The sequence below is a fragment of the Melozone crissalis genome, unplaced genomic scaffold (genome assembly GCF_028551555.1).
Source record: "Melozone crissalis strain CALT ecotype California unplaced genomic scaffold, PUWL_Pcris_2 ptg000019l_1, whole genome shotgun sequence".
In the NCBI taxonomy this organism is placed as follows: Eukaryota; Metazoa; Chordata; class Aves; order Passeriformes; family Passerellidae; genus Melozone; species Melozone crissalis.
This window is the reverse complement of record NW_026535797.1, coordinates 10,234,000-10,250,935: the sequence shown is the minus strand read 5'-3', so window position 1 is coordinate 10,250,935 and position 16,936 is coordinate 10,234,000. Positions and strand designations below refer to the sequence as shown.

The 16,936-nt window shown below is 42.7% G+C and overlaps 1 protein-coding gene across 1 annotated transcript; it reads right to left on the bottom strand.

The window, feature by feature from the left end:
• Positions 1–4,900: 4,900 nt before the first annotated feature.
• On the bottom strand, positions 4,901–14,692 carry SMNDC1 (survival motor neuron domain containing 1). The gene is made up of 6 exons (XM_054277390.1): positions 14,599–14,692; positions 13,868–13,987; positions 10,340–10,482; positions 8,358–8,519; positions 7,371–7,524; positions 4,901–6,596 (listed from the first exon to the last, which is right to left on the bottom strand). Exons 2-6 carry the CDS (start codon positions 13,985–13,987, stop codon positions 6,459–6,461), a joined length of 717 nt encoding a protein of 238 aa, XP_054133365.1. The 5' UTR covers positions 14,599–14,692; the 3' UTR covers positions 4,901–6,458.
• Between the last annotated feature and the right edge of the window lie 2,244 nt (positions 14,693–16,936).

Sequence of the window (16,936 nt, the reverse complement as noted above, 5' to 3'; positions counted from 1 at the left end):
TGCTCCAGGGCAGTTTGGTATCTCCTACCTTTTCTAGTGTTGTGGTCTCAAAGGGGTCCTGATCTCAAGTGCAAGTAAATGGGGAAAATGTCACAGGAGATGAACTTCCATCACCAGCCACCTGCCTGACTGCTCAGCCAGCAGCAGTGCTCCAGCCAGGGGGAGGTCAAGGAAGAAAACATAACTAAAAACCTTTCTAATAGCTCCAAAGACCTGGGATTGGTTGCTCTGGTGCTGGTGGGTTCTTTGTAGCAGATCCTAGCAGATTTCAGCTAGAGTTTTGATAATTTATGTGATGAAATATGTCTCTGGCCTTTCAAAGTTGTCCTGCCCTGGTTTATTTCTGCTTTGTGGACTCTGCCTTTTCTCACCTCACACAGCTGCCATCCTCCTCAAATCTCCCTTCACTGTTCTGGCATCTTGCATTGCAGTGTTCAAGATAACCAATTTTTAGAGATGTTGCTATAATTTTACAAGACTATGGTGACTTTTCCTGTAAAAGCAGAATTGGATGCAGTTTCCTGAGGCAGCCTTCCCATGCAGCAGGCAGACATGCACACGCACGCACAGCTCCCTCATAAGCTCATTCTGTCAAGTCCTCCCTCTGTAAATTAGATCCCCAGTGGGTCTCTTTGCTACAGACAAACCCATTAAAAAGACCATCCAGCATTTTCCTTCTTTTGACACGAGTGTATTATGGAATGTCACCTCGTGTCTGCAGACAAGGTGGAGATGACTATCTGGCTGCATTTGTCACGGTTATCCTGTGGCGAGTTGTCACTTGAAGGTCATTTTAACGTCCGTTCCATTAGCAGCATGTCAGTGACGAAGGTGGTCTCACATCTGTCTGTCTCAAGAAATCTGTAGGTCAATAGAAAGGGGGCTAACTAGACAGACTTAACATTTTCTGGGGTGGGTGATTGTGTTTTCCTTTTATCTGTTTGTTTGCTGCCATCTGTTTGTGAGCTCCGGCCTCCTGCTTTTCTGCTTTGTTCTCTTGCACTTGCTGTTCCCTGTTTGTTGTGTTGCCTTGTTGGAATGGGTGAAACATTTGGCTTCAGAGGAAGTGGGATCCATTGGGTGCCCTAACTGGAGATAGTTGTTCTCTTTCCTCCCCGCCCAGGATCATAAGCTTTTCTTGTGGCATTTTTTCCGACACCAAACATGCATCATTGGAGGTTGAAATCAAGGTCGCTTCCTGCAAGAGAATGGTAAAAAGCAGGGCTTCATTCTGAGGCTAGGGAGGTGATAAAAATGAAAAGCTATATAAAAGCAGAATAAAATCCTATTTTTTTTCCTGGAGCTTTCTCCCATGGACACATTGTCCAGTGAGTGAGAAATTCCGTGACTGGATAGTGACTGAAACGCCTCTGCATCAGCAGTGTGATCTCTGAATTGTCCTGTGGGACCCTCGGGGAAGAGGAGTGTGTCCTTCTGCTCCTCTGTTCCCCAGTTTGCACAGAATACCTAGAGAAAACTGATGTGCTGTCACATCTTCTTGAAATGTGCCAACACATCTGAGTGACATTTGGGAGGATGAATGCAGGAGAGTGGTGTCTGCACAGGCAAAGTTTCCCTTTTACTGAAAGATGGGTTAACTGGGAATAATGCACCAGCACTGGTCTCTGCTTCTCTGCTCATTTCCTCCTGCCAAGAGGGCTGAACATGTAGTTGGTAGGCAGAGGCAGGAACAGGGAGTCTGTGGGTACTGGTGTTGTGGCTGTGGTGCTAAATACCTTCTATGGAGGGGTTCTGTTTGTGGAGTTATCTCACAACATGCATGTGTCGAGATCCCTTCAAAAGTGTCAAGGATCGGGGATTGCTGAGCAGCCTCTGGGAAGGGTGGAAGTGTCCTCTGAGGTGTGGGCTCATACAGAGCTGAACAGTTCAGTCACTGGTGCTGCTGGCCTGGCTGATGCAGGTCAAAGGTGTGAAATGTAATTTATTTCGGGAAAGATCTTCTACATTAGCCATGCTGTAAAAGCTGTGGGTAGCAATTTATTTTTATCACACTGGGAAAAATCAGCGCCTTGGTTTGTAGTACCCCAGTGAGGCCTGGAGCAAGTGGTGGGGTGAGCTGGGTAGTTTGGCCTTTAGCAAGTCATCCAACATCTTGGCTTGCAGACTGCTGTGCTGCAGACATGTGATGAAGCTTTATTTTAATACAGCAAGGATACAGCTTCAGCAAGGATTAATTTTGATCTTGAGGGATGTTGCAGCAAAGCAGAATAAGCCATGAAAGAATTTAAAGTATTTTATGGTGGGTTTAATATTGAGGTTTCTAGTTAAAATGTGCACAGGCCTAGGCCATGACTTGGGCTACCAGTGCTCTTGTTAATGCTCCATTCAGCTAAGGTTAGGAAATTCTTTCCATTTAATTCCCTTTCAAAAATATATCTCAATTAATTGTTTTGGATCTCCTCCTGGAAGGCTTGATGAGGAAATACAAAAGCTCTTTCCTATCCCAGAGTGCTGGATAACTGTACAAAATAGTATCCATCACCCCAGGAAATCCCAGTTTCAGCAGGTCAGTCAGGTAAGATGTAGAATGCAGCTCACTCATATTCCTTAATGATAAAGTCTCTTTGGGAAGTAACAGCACCTTTCAGTCTAAGTGAGAGCAAACCTTTTTCAATCAGCACCCACTGTGAGAAGGCTTTGCACTTCTGTACAGACCAAGGAGTCGTTGTGAGGTGAGTTCAGTGTAGAAAGGGAATTGCTTTGCAGAAGGAAGCAATGCAAGTGCTTTTATGTAGCAGAGCCTTTAGCTCAAGACCAGAGCTGGCTTGGGTGGGTGGCACCATCATCCCCATGCAAATGTCCCTCCTTATTTTACTGTCTAAGTGAAAGTTCTTAGAGCCCAGATGAAGATTGGACAAATCACAGTGCAAAGAGCAGCACCAGCTCCCAGGCAGCAATCCTTCTCTTGGGCCTGACCCAGGAATGTTTTCAGCAACCTCACTCTTCACAGAACTGTTGCAAAGAGAGTGTTCCCAAGACCCTGCCACAGCTGCTGCAGGTGAGCAGAACCTCAAGGGGAAGCACAGAAGTTTGCTGTAGGTTTTGCCTTCTAAAGATCTCCACTCTTGAATTGCAGTCCTCTCAGGTAAAGTCCCTTTTTGTATTTACAAACCTGTGAGACCGAGCAGCTACATAAATAAGTGACACAGCACTCACTGGCTTTAGGGAAGGCAAAGGAGAAATGGATTGCCATGACCATGAGAATTTCAATTTGCTACTGTTGAGACTTCTAAATACTTAAACTGACTGGGGCAATCCTAGATCTGAGTCAGGTTTATACTGGTTTGATTTCCACAATGGGTTTCAGTTTGCACAGGACTGAGGCTGGGCTAGATAAAAGTAAGGCCTTACAGGAAATGGTTGAAGAGGAAACATGCAGCCCATACTGGTCATTTTGCACAGTACCCTTATCTGACAGGCACAAATCTCTGACACAATTCTCTGACAAATATCTCTTCCATCTCCATAGCTTAGGGGGGTTTGCACTCTTTACTTTTACAGTAACTTTCCCTGTCATTTCAGTGTTTTTAAGTAGTCTCTGGCCATAGCAGGATTTGCTGGCACTGGGGTAGGTAATTTGTGTGCAAAGGCCTAGAGCATGAGTTCCCAGGCTTCTTTCTGTCTAGACCAGTTATTAAAACTGGAAAATAAATTGTAAAAGAACCCCAACCAACCAAAACACCATCAGCCACATTTCAGGTCAACTCAGAATTTGTAATGTAAGAGACTTTTGTGTTTTGGCAATTACCAGCATTGCTTCACGCAAGATTTATTTTTATTACATGAATTTCTCAAGCCACTTTACTAAGGCTGTGTTCCAAAGCCAGATTACAATTAACTGGCCCATCCTGCAGATGAGGCAAGAGCATAAAAAAATCTTGATGTGCTATAAGGAAAGGCTGTGTGGCCAACACAGTTTTGGTTGGGCAGCTTTTTTTGTTTATAAAAGTTGTTCTCAAGATGTATTCTCTTCATAGATGGGACCACCCCAGGCACATTGTTTCACTTACTCCAGGTAAGGTGTTTCAGGAAAAAGCCAATCAAAACTTTCTTTCAGCACTTCTTTGCAGTGCCCAACAGAAGAGTTGCACCAAAGTCCATGAGGCAGCCCCATTACAAGAGGTGACAGTAAATTACTCAGTGGAAAGGTACAAGTTTTGCTAAATTTTTTTAAAAGGTTTAGCTAAAACAACTTGGGCTGAACTGTCCCTTGCAGGGGAGGCTCACAGCACCCATTGTGTTCTGATGACTCACTCTATTGCTCTCCAGAGCTAGTGAACAAATAAATAGCCCTGGGATGGTCTATTGATTGTATTTGTTACATTAAAGACAAGCAGATGTAGCTCATGTCAGATGTGGATTGAGCCTTCTTTTCCAAAGACTGTTTTCTGTTAAAAGAACAGGTGGAGTTCAGAATAGGCTTCCTGAAAACTCCAGTTCTGCCTGCTTTAGCATGTGTCAGTTCTGACTTCAAGATGCTCCTTTTGGATCAGTGAAAGGGACACTGTATCACAGCCACCTGTGAAAGACAACAGGTGACCTGCCTCAGCACTGGGCTGTCAGGGTGGCACAACTGTCACCTAGTTAATGTCACTGCTGGGACATGTGCTTGTAGCTGCAGGCTGCACTACAAATTCCCTTCCTCAAAAGCAGATTATTTTACTCTTGAGGTGTTTTCTATGCAAAAGAAAATTTAACCCCTCTGCTACCACTGAAGATAAGGAATTAAGTAGCACATACTTTATCTTGCAGTGAGTGTGCTGTACTTCAGAGCCACTTTTGAGTATGACATTCTGTCCCAACAGATTCTGCTGTACTCACCCCTGTCCTGATTTACCATTATCTTCCCCCCATGAATAATTCCACTTCAACAAATATATCCAGCAGATTTTAAACACTTTATTTAATAAAAGTTAAACATACAAAACTGAAATTAACACACTTTGTATTCATAAAAATCACCATCTCCCATTACAGGGAGAACCTTTTTCTATGTATGGATTCTAAACTACTGCTTGTAGAGTTTAGCTTGAGTTGTGACTCAGGTAACTGATGGACATTTCCACCAATCAGTGCATCAACAATTGCTGACGTGACCTGATCTAGTTAACAAATTACAAAATGAGCTACATTAACATAATATACAGGGAAATAATGGTCAGGGTTAATGGACAAGACACACGTTTTATTTAATGGGGGAAATAGCTGATGTACTCTTGTCCATTAACTCAGCCCTAGATTTTACAAAAATAATATCTACATTGTATACAGGGCTACCCATTAACTTCTTGAAACACATGACGGGTCCAGAGGTGGCGTCGCTACCGCAAGTGCGAGACAAGGAACAGAGGAAAGCAAATCACAGAGAGTACAAAAATGCAAGAGCTTTTACACGTGGGTTCCTGAAGAAAACTGAAGGGGCTCAGCAGCACTGTAATACAGCTGAAGGTACAATGGACTCTAGGGCCAGTCAGTTCTGTAAGGACAGAAATTCCCAGCTAACCTTTACTCACTCACAGCTAACTAAGTGGGATCCAGGCATTCACATCTGCTGTGCTGTGCTTCTCCATGTCTGGATGGGGCCCAGGCTGTCACTGCTGTGACTGCACCAACACACCTACAAGATCTACAAGGGAGGACAGGACAGCTCCTTTCCACAGCACCAGCTCTGACCCCTGGGGATGGGTGGGGACTCTTAAGTACAGTTCCTTGTCCTATGGTTTTCTGGTTACATTTCATTAACTTCCTATTATAATTTGATGAGTATTTATAAAACAAATAAAGAAAGAAAAACAACCAACAAGAAACAGCATCTCCTCTGCTGAAATTCAAGTGCAAGAAATTTGGACTGGAATTAAGTCAAATTTATTGTTTCTAGAATGTAAGTGATCATTAGTAATAAAGATCCTATCAGCCCTGTTCTGCCCTCATTTACAGCTGTACAAACTGATCCACAGTGGATTTGTAAAGGGAGTTATTTAAACTTCCTTAGCAATTCCATGTGACATGTCAGCTCTCTCCCAGAGCTGCAGCAGCTCTGTAATTTTGAGCATGTCACAGGCAGCACCGTGACTACAGAAACCAGGGAGGCTCTTAAGGTGCCATTTTTATACCACCACTTTTTTTGAAGGAAAAAAAAAACCTTCATGACTGGTATGAATGAAAGATTCAAAGCTGAAGACAAATACTGCTTTGAAAGTAACAGGCAACAGCAGTTCATGAATTCATTAATGTTTACCTGCTACAGAAAGTTTAATGGTTGGGGGTGTTCAAATCAAGAGCTGGAGATTTAAGGCTCAAATCAGCTGAAGCCAAAGTGATGGTGACAAAATGGACTACTCACTATGTGCCAACAAATAATTTACTTTTAGAAAAATATAATGATAAAAAGGTAAGTGTAAAGCCCTGCAGAGATGAAGTTCCACCTTTTCCACCTGTTACTGAGGCATCAGATGCCTGACATTATATTTAGAGGTATCTTGATACTGTGTCATAGGTTTGTCTGCAATTCCACATGTTCCAACGCCAACCTTGCCAGTTACGCTCTCAGGGGAAGCAAAAATACTCCTTTTCACCTGCAAATAAATCAGAAAACACCATGTCTGAATAATCACCAGCTGCATTTTACAAAAAAAAAAAATCAAACCAAACAAACAATCATTACCACCTGAGGTGCTTCAGCATTCCCAACTTTTGCCCTACAGATGGGGACACTTTTTAACAGCCAGCCCAGCTGTGATGTGTTGTCACTGAGTGAAGCAATGGGGCTGGGAACTTCTGGCACCTCAATACTGGATGTGATTGGGGTACTGAGGATCTCAGGTCAGGCCAAGAAGGAATAAAATCACCTCTCATAAGGGCATCTCTAATAATTGCTCAAAAGGAAGATTAAAGTTTTACCGCTATGTCTGGCAGCTCTTGGGCAAGCCATGACAGAAATGGAATAAGACTTAATGTCCTTGCTACCTTTTCTGCCCCACACTTGCTGTTCCAGGGCACATCCTCAGCACTGTGCCTCCTGGGTCACAAACACAGCAAGAAGCCAGACTTGGAGGTTCAGAGGGGCCCTCAGGTTCTTGGCTCCAACAAACACCAGCTGGCACCTGATGCAAGCCTCGTTCTCCCAGCCAAGGGAAAGCTCACCCTCTTAGGAGCAGCACTCCTCCAAAACAATCCAGTAAAAAAACAGGCATTTGAAGTGCACAAAATACAAAAATGCACACTTCAGAATCCCAAAGACACCCAAATCCCCATGATACATCCCTTTAAAAACCACCTCCTTTCTCCCAAGTTATTGCACAGAAGTCTATGCCCTGTTGCTACTCACATACTGACAAAAGTAAACAAACCTGGCCTTTTTTGTTTTTAGAATAGGCTCTGTTGTTAAACTGTTGCCACTTGACTTTCTGGTCCTCTCGTTCCTGTTCAAGTTCTTTAATTCTCTGAGCTTTTTTCAAAGCTTTCTTCTTTTTATACTCTCGTTGCTGGGCTATCATCTCTTTTCTGGAGAAAAGGAAAAACAACAAAAACAAACCCCACATTTCATGTTTGTGCCTCTTCCTGTAACAAACTACAATCTGACTGTAAAACAGACATGCACATTAATTTTCCAGAAGTTTACAGAATTTACAGAAATAAAGCTTGTAAATATTCATCATTTCTAGGAGGTAAAAAAAAAATCCCAAAAACCTAAAATTCCAAACCTAATCTTTCCATAAATAAGCATCACCTTACTAATTGATGCATTTGGCATAACAACAAGCACCAAGCACACCTGAGGAGCCCAAGCCAAACAGCAACCCATGGGATTGGGTGCAGTTCATTTCTGGGGGAAATGGGACCTGTCAGCACTTCTACATTTCAGGAACATCTTGGGTTTGGAAAGTGTGAATAACCCATTGGAGTGAAAAGCCCCAACTTTTCTGGAGGTCTGCAGGAGTCTGCTACCAATCATTGGACAGGGGTGGAAGGAAAAGGACAGAGATTACTTCAGTGAAGACAAGGAAGTTGAAGGAGTCAATCTATGCCACCACAAATGCAGCATCCTCAGAACAACCTTTTAGGGAAGGGATCACTGGCTATAACAAACTGAAGAACTGTACCTTTTGTTTTTTCCAAAGTAAAAAAAAAAACAAAAAGTTTTCAGCCCTTACAAATACCTTACTGTGTTAGACATGGCAGGATACTAAGTAAATGTAAATTTAAAACAAAAACAAACCAGAAAAACACCTATTTCATTAACCAGTTTTTATAGCTGAGGGAGGAAAAAGAAAAAACAACCAACCCAAAACCAACCCACAACTCAGCATTCAGACTTCCATCTGTGTATTACTCACTTGGACATGGGTTTGTTGCCACTGTCCTCTTTTGCTTTCCTTCCCTCTTCCACAGGCTTGAGGTTGAACAGAGGTGTGACTTCAGCATTGCCATATCCAGCAAATGTCACTGCAGCTGTTCCATTCTCCTCATCTATTTCTTCAATCTCAGCTTCGTAACACCTGTAAAGATATCATGGCTGTAAGCATGTGAGTAAAGCTTTAATACTCAGCCCTTCAACACCTACATCAGCCAGCTAATGCCACTAAGTGAAAAATATGCAGATGCCAGCCTTCATTTTCAGGGGTAATACACAAATCAAGAGATTACTGTCTTAAGGTCCAAGGGACACAGGTACAAAGACTGGAATCTGCTGCATTTGACCTTTAGCTTCAACAAGCAATGCCCTCACAGCTATCACAACTAATGATTCATGCTGGGGCCAATCTAATCAGCTATCCTGATTTGGTTTTAGTTCTGGCAGGTCATGGGATAGAAAAAAAAAAGCTGAATTCACAGAATTCATTGAGTAGTTTTAGAAAATGTCAGCTCAGAAGTGCAAAGTTTTCATTCCATTTTTCTCCGTAAGACAAAGAACTAAGAAAAACTGAAGCTTTCAAAACATTCCCTCTTCAACAGTTTAAAGCTTAAAAGCTTTCATGTTGATTTAAAACAGAAATTTTGAAATTTTCACAGTGATCAGTCCATTTCATATTTACGTGTATGAAACGCTACTGTGTTTCATACACGTAAATATGGGAAAAAATTTTGAAAAATTTAAAAAAAAAATTACATTTCCAAAAATATTTAAAATAACTGTGTCTAACTTAAGGGCAAAAGGATATATCTAGAGCAAACAGAGGAAAAAAATGAAATGTTTCCTAGACAGTATTCCAATTAACATTTACTAATTAATTTCTTGTGTTTTTTCAGTGGGCCTACACCTTGAGCTGCATTAGGTGCAAACACACGAAAACCCAAAATTCTGGCTAGCTCTTTATGAAACACTGCTCTTAAGAAATGCTGCAACAGAAGAAGGATTTTCTAAAAAAAGCAGAACAATAAAGTCCAATAAGATGCACTTCCATGAACACACTGACACACTCTTCCCCAAGCTCTGATCCTGTAACCAAGGGATCAGACCAAAAACAATGATCCAGTGGTGACCTAAGACTAAGATTCAATTTTTAAGTTCTAACACAAAAACATTTTACTCATTAATAAACAGAAGAACTGTTCACTTTTAGACTAGTTTTCTACTTAAGACATCACAAGAGCTATACCAAAATCTTTACATGGCTATTACATTGTTAAGAGAAGCAGGTTCATCCAATAACAGAGCCTCTCTGTAAGTGGTAACAATTGCAATATTGGTCCTGCAAAAGCATTTTTTAAAGCTGCAACAGTTACACATTTGCAGTATGAAAAGTAATTTCTAAATGTTTATTTTGAAGTTTATGGAGTCAGAATGATTTGCTAGGGTTCCCAGAACTACACAGGATAATATATGAGACCAAATCCAAAAGGTTGATTAATTCTAAAGTTACATTACATAGCTATTTTATAGCCAAACCCAGCATTTTTAATTAAAGATTGAAAATTAATTTCCAATTAGAGGCCCAAACAGATACAGCAAGAATTTTTCTTCATAGCAATCAGTGACACACATATATGAATGCAATGACAAATCATGAATTACACATCTCAAAAGCTTTACAAAAGATTGTCCTAACTGACCAATTCTTTCCATCTACCATTTATGACACCAGCAAATGGTAATTTATAAAAGCTACCCTACTTTTATAAGGTTAGTGAAAAAAGGGCCCCCATCTCTTTGTTACCCAAAATACTGACCTTTAATAAACAGTCCAAGAACACTTAATACCACATTTATTTCACAATTTCTTTTTGCTTTTAGTCACCCATGTCAATTCAAACTGAATGAAAGTCTCTTACCATTGCACTATTTCATGTAACTGTTAGAGAAGCTTTCTACACTTACTGTCCATCCTCACTCCATATGGCCATACACCTGTCCCCAACCTTCCAGGAGTGACTGGGCAGGGCGGACGCGGAGCTGTCGGAACTCGCGAGGGTTTCCGAAGGTTGTGTTGAAAGGAGATCTTTGGTTAACTCTATGACTTCCTATAAAAAACAAAAAACCCACAAAGAATAATTTTTCAAATTCTTCTTACCAAGCATATATTTACCCCAAGCCTACTGGTTTTGGTTTGATTTTTTTAAAGTTACTATATTATATTCATTGCTGATGTGTGAATTACACTCACTGTGGTTTTTTAATAATTTAATTAAACTCATTAATTGCACTTGTAGATAAAAATATGTATGGTCCTCACTGTACTGCTGTAAAGCTGCCCATGCCCTCCTCCAAGTTTCAAAAAGCAGCCTATTATTTTTTATAGCATTTCTCTCATTGGCTGAACTGCAGCATGCAGAGCCAGGGTGGCAGAGCACCCTCCAAGCTGTGCAGCCGTCTCACTTTGCTAGAAAGCATCCAGGTGCACACTACAGAACTGCCTTCCTTAGCTCATTCTGATTGAAGTGTTTGTTTTTTTCCTAAGCTCCCTGACTTTGAGATTTCAGATCAGGCCTTCCCCTTGCTAATTCAAGATGACAAAATTTCCCAGTTCCTTTACACATTATTCATTTGCAAGCAGGAGGTTGCAAAACCCTCTACAATTTCCTGTAAATGTTACAGCAAAAACTAAGCAATGAAGACCTCCCTTGGATTTCACTAGGGTTAAAAAATCAAAGGAGACAGCATGTAAAGGGCCATATGAACTTTATATATAATGCAGAGAAACTTTGCTGGCCCTAAAGAAGAAAAATTCTTCAATTCTTTGAGTACCTCAGCATAAACCAGTCACTGTGCTAAAAACAGTAGACATCTAAGTCAGGGGAGGGTTACAGAAAGTGTTCAAAGCCTGAACTTCCCTCCCCATTTCACATCTTATTTCAGCTATGAGCATACAAAGACTCAGGAAAATGCAGTAAAGGAGCTGTTCATCATCCCTTAAGAACCTAAAGGTTTGTAAGCACTTTCCAAGTAAGTTTATGATGTATTAACTTGCAAGCACTTTTATCTGACAAACTATACAACTAACATCAAAGGCCCAACAGTTTGTTTCTGTTGCAGCATGTTGGTGTCAGAATTTCCAACAGCTAGTAAGTTTTGCTCTCTGCTTTGGAGGAGCTGCTGGTTAATAACTACTCTGGTGAGCACAATCAGAAGCAACTGTGAGCACAGAACACACAATTACTTCTACTACTTAGCTGACCATTTTCCTAAAGCATAACAGATTAACATCATCAAGTTACCTAATTTGAGAACATACAGCATTAACCTAATTTTCCCTCCCAGGTGCAAAATCCTAAACTATTCCTTAACATACAGGTAGCTGTATTCTGCAAATCCAGAAGGCATCATGGCTTAAGACAAGAATCTCTCTCAGCAGGTCAAGTACATCACATCAGGCACAAGGCACTCCTGAAAACAAGTGTTTCAGGTATTGCAACTACCAGTAACACCAAACTGTTGACTAATTCTTGCCTCAGAGATGGCTTATTCTAGAACTTGGATGTGAATAGTTTCAGACAAGTCTACCAAGAATCCTCTGAATTTAATAAAGCCCCTTACACACAAGGCTATTAAAATTACCAAACTTTTGTTAAAAATCTTCATCTGATCTCCCCCTACCGTAATGCTTGGCTCACAAGACAGAGACATTAATTTTATGGCAAGCCATGAGACAGCTCCCAAGTCTTTAAGAGAAGAGATCATTCCAAGAAAATTTCTGAGCAGGACTTGGACTACCACAGCAGCTCAGTGCAGCCAAACGGGTTGAACAGCATGGCTTGGTGCCACATCCCCGTGATAAGGAGGTGTGACCCACAGGGAACACTACTTAGTTTGCCAAGATTTTTCCTGGCCAACTGGTCTTCACAAAGCAGACAGAGCCCTACACTCCAGAGCACAACACCCACAGAGCTCATCTCCAATTACACAAGATGACAGCTGCCATCAAGGCTAGAAAAGGTAACTTTGGTTTTGGGTGCACAGACACTGTCCTAGAAACGTTTTGGTGAACCAAAAAGCAAAAAGCTAAGTACTTCTAACAATTTCTTCTAATAATTTAATCTTGAATAATCCAAGCATACAAAATGCATCAGTAGTTATAATAGGAAAAAGATGTTTCAGTAACACAGTAACCATCTTTTTGAACAGACAAAAAGCTGTTTAGTTGGGACACTGATGCATCAAACCCACTCTTACAGCTGTTGGCTTAGTTGGCATATATCAAGTCTGCAAAACATTATGTCATTTTCAAGGTGGAACATACGGATAGCAAACCTTTTGGGGACGAAAGTGTAAAGATCTTCCCCATTCTGTGCAGAAAGCTTTTATTAAAAAGTTTGCAAGTTGTCCTTTCACATCAATGATCTCTGCATATCAAAGCCGAGGTCGTGTTGGTATCGGAAATATCATCCCATATGGGTTTTGCTGTGCATTTTAAAAATATAAAAATATACACATGCTTTTAACAGTGTACAACAGAGCACATTCAGATGATCTATAAAGTGCCTTGTGGGCACAAAGCCTTTGCAGTTTAAAAGGAATTCTAAAGATCACTGTTTGGAGGCACTACTTGTGTTTTGGTTTTGAAGCCCCAATTTATTTCTGCTATTTCCACACAGAGCAGTGGTCACTGAACCTTGCACTGGGTAGTTTTATATATTTTTACACCTGATGGCTAAAGCAATCCACAACAGAAATGAAGCAGCATCTTGCACTCTCATGACAGATTTTAACAGCACTGCTGGGATTTGCTATATGCCAATGTGTCTTTACATGAACAAGAATCTAAAAGACCACTCATATACTTAAAATTAGGCAGGTGGCCTTCCTGTCACTAAACCACATCCCAAGGACCAGAAATTGGTTTTAGCTGTTAGGAACACACTATGCTCTTGTGACAAATGAAAAACACAACTCCTTTCCTTTCTTATATAGAAACACAATCAAGACTCAGATCACAAGGAATACAGAACTACACTCCAAAGCTTTAAACACTGCAAATGAATTTAATGAGTAAGCAGGTTCTGGATCAAGTTGAGATCTCATTAAGAACATCATGGTAAGCTAAACCAAGAGGCTTCAGCATTAGTAAAAACAACAAAAAATAATGACTTTGAGAAATGCTTCAGGAAAAAAAATTTAAACCCAGTACACAGTAAAGACAGCACTGGCATATCTTTCACCTCTCTGGCTAAAGTTTATAGAAAATGAGTTTGCTGTATAAATTAGTACATCTTTTTTAATAATAAAAAAAAAATTAAAATAGGCCATACTTTGGGTTTTTCCAAACTAAGCCTACCATGACTATATCAAGCTATGTGGAAGGAAACTAGCCAGGCCACCAAGTGTCTGTTTTTGTTGCAGGACAAGTATTTAGGCAAGTTAAAACACTAGCAAAAGACCCTGATGTTTCACCTACCCTCAAGTTCTCACCTGTAAGTCTTTCTTCAGTTTCAGTAAATCCTCATTGTCTGCATTGCCAGATAAGGCAGCCTCGACTTGCTGGAGCTGAGCTTTGTAGCTGGCCAACTGCTTAGCAAGGTCTTCTGACATCTACAAGGAACACACACACATACAAACCCCACATCAAAACAACGGCTTTGCTGCTTTTGTGGTCCAAGTGAGGTGAAATGACAACAACAAAAAAAGCTGTTACTAACGTGTTACAAACACAGCTCATTAAGTTTCAATGGTGAGTATTTGTTCAGTAATTTGACTATAGATCCCCGCTCATTTAATTTTTGTGCAGTTCCGGCTGCTCTCAAGAGAATTGTGAGGAACAGAGGGCACAAACACGTGTCCGTGCACGGGGCACAGGCACGACTCACACACAGCGTGACAGCAGCGGGGCCTCGGGCAAGCCTCGCACCGCCCCGGCCCCTTAGAAAATAAATGCACGTCCCAACAAACTCCGCGCACGGCGGTGTGTGCCCTGCGGGCGCCGCACACAGCGAGCCTCACACCGAAATCCCCCGCGGGCCCCGAGCACAGGGCCCTGCCGCGGCTCACGGGGCTCGGAGCGGCGCGGGAGAACAGACGGGCCTGGGCCTGCCCTGGCGCGGGCCCTGCCCAGGCCCAGGCCGGGCCCGGCCCAGGCCCCGGGCCGCTCAGAGCGGGCAGGGGCGCATCGCGCGGGGCCGGCAGGGCCCATCCGGCGCTCTCACCTCGGCGGTGCGGGGTGCGGGCCGTGCCCGGGCCGGGGGCTCCGCTCGGGGTCCCGTCGGGCCGCGGCCGCTGCGCTCCGGCTCCTTCCGCCGCCGCCGCAGCCGGCCTGGGGAGGGGGGGCAGGGGCGGGGCCTCGGCCGGCGCGCGCCGGAGCTCGCGAGAGCGGTCACGTGTGCCACCGGCCCGCGAGCGCGTCACGCGGCCCGCGGGTCACGTGTTCGGGGCGCCCCGCCCGCAGCCCCATGAGGGGGCGGGGCCGCGGCTGAGGGGGCGGCTGGGAGCCGGAGGTGGGCGGAGCCGGGAATTTAAAATTCCTCCTTTAGCGCTCTGTGCGGCTCGGCTCCGGGAACCACGGCAAATTTGTGTTCTGTGCGGCTCGGCTCCGGGAACCACGGCAAATTTGTGTTCTGTGCAGCTCGGCTCCGGGAACCACGGCAGATCTGTGCTGTGGCAGCACACGGCTCCAGGAACCGTGGCAGATTTGTGCTGTAGGAGTACACGGCTCCAGGAACCGTGGCAGATTTATCCTGTAGGAGTACACGGCTCCAGAAACCATGGCAGATTTGTGCTCTGTGGGTCTCGGCTCCAGGGACCGTGGCAGATTTGTACTGTCCGAGCACACGCTGCTGCACAGGACCAGAGTCCCTGACCCTGCCTGGACCCAGGGGCTTTGCTCCCTCACATCTTTGTTCCTGACAACAGCAAGTGTAGCAACACCCTCTGGCTGCTTACATGATTATCAGAACCGCGCAAAACTTACTGTCAAGCAGCTTAGGAGAGAGTAAGTTTCAATATTCGTCCTGCTGAGGAGAAAAGCTCAGTGGCTTCTTCAAGCCTGTCACAGGAAAAAAAATATATATGTCTGGTGGAAAGCCAGTGATTAATTTGGCTGTGAGCCAGGCAATTAAGCAGATGCCCAAAAATTTTCTTCATATTAGCAGGAGGATCAGTGTCTCCTGCAAGCATCCTGCCCCTCATGGTCACAGGCACACGGTGCCGCACAGGAAGCTGACTCCACTCATTGGAGTTGTTTATGTATTATGAGGAAAATACATCTACTGTGTTCTATGGCACTTGGTGTATGTCCTCTGAGGATATCCTGACCCAGAATGAAACGCATTTCTATATCTTGGTGTATGATTTGATAATTAAAATGTAGAAATTACTGGACTCTGTTCAGGGATTATTGATGAGACCAAGTGTAACAATGAAAATAGCAACAGCAACATTTTGGTGCTTTCATTTTTATGCAATTATAAACTAGAAATAATTAAGGAAACATTTTCTGATAAGACTTTGCAGACAGATCAGCAGCTGTTGAAATACATACAAATTTTTTGATACAGAGCAATCCTAATGACTTTGTGAGCATACCTATCAGTTAGAACAGGCATTGATACAATCAGTTTCAACTTCACATTTCAGGACAAGAAATCTATGCTGCATCTGTAGGACCAAGAGGGACTGAGAAGGCATCCATGGTTCAGCTATCTCCAAAGGCAGCAACAGCAAAAAGGAGAACGCTTCTGTGGTTGCAGCAGCAGGAGCAAGCATAAAGAGGCATTTTATTTCTATAAAACGTTTCGTGAGAGTTAATACTAAAGTAGATCTATGGTTATATAGTAGAGTATGTACTTTATAGTAGAGTATGGAGTTTTATGTGGTCTGCAGATATCTAAAAAGAGGCACCAACATTATAAGATATATATAGACTATATAATGCTATATATAGGAAAACAAGCCAGATCTTGAAATGACTGATCTTTAATTCCTACTAATTGAAAATTCTCATTAATTGCATCCTTAGCACTGGATTTATCTTCACCTAAAAATAGAGACCTTTTTCCTGTCTTTGACTAAAGAAGTTCTTTTATACTATACTGAGAAAAAACAGTGTAAGGAGAACATCTTCCTGCTGTCTTACAGATTACACTCTTTTAAAATATGTTTTATACTTCATTAAATGTTTGCTGCTTGGACAGATACATACATAGTAGCACATTACCATTACTTATACCAATAAATACAACTTAGCAAAAAAAAAAAAAAAAAGGCAACTTAATTGCCTTTTACCAAAAGAGAATGGCCCGGCCGGGTGGGAAGGCGAGGTTTGCGGTGCCGGGGGTGGCTGGGCGTGCCTTGGAAGGAGGGGGTACCTGCGAATCAAGGCAAACTGTGCGCGGCTGGGAGAGGCGCTGGCACAGCCCCGCTCGGCTCGGCCAGGAGGTGGTGGTGTTTAACCGGCTGCTCGGGAAACAGCTCTGCTCCACAATTCCGCCTCCTTTTTACAGACTGCTACGTGATTTTTATGCCTAGATAATGGGAACATATATGGGA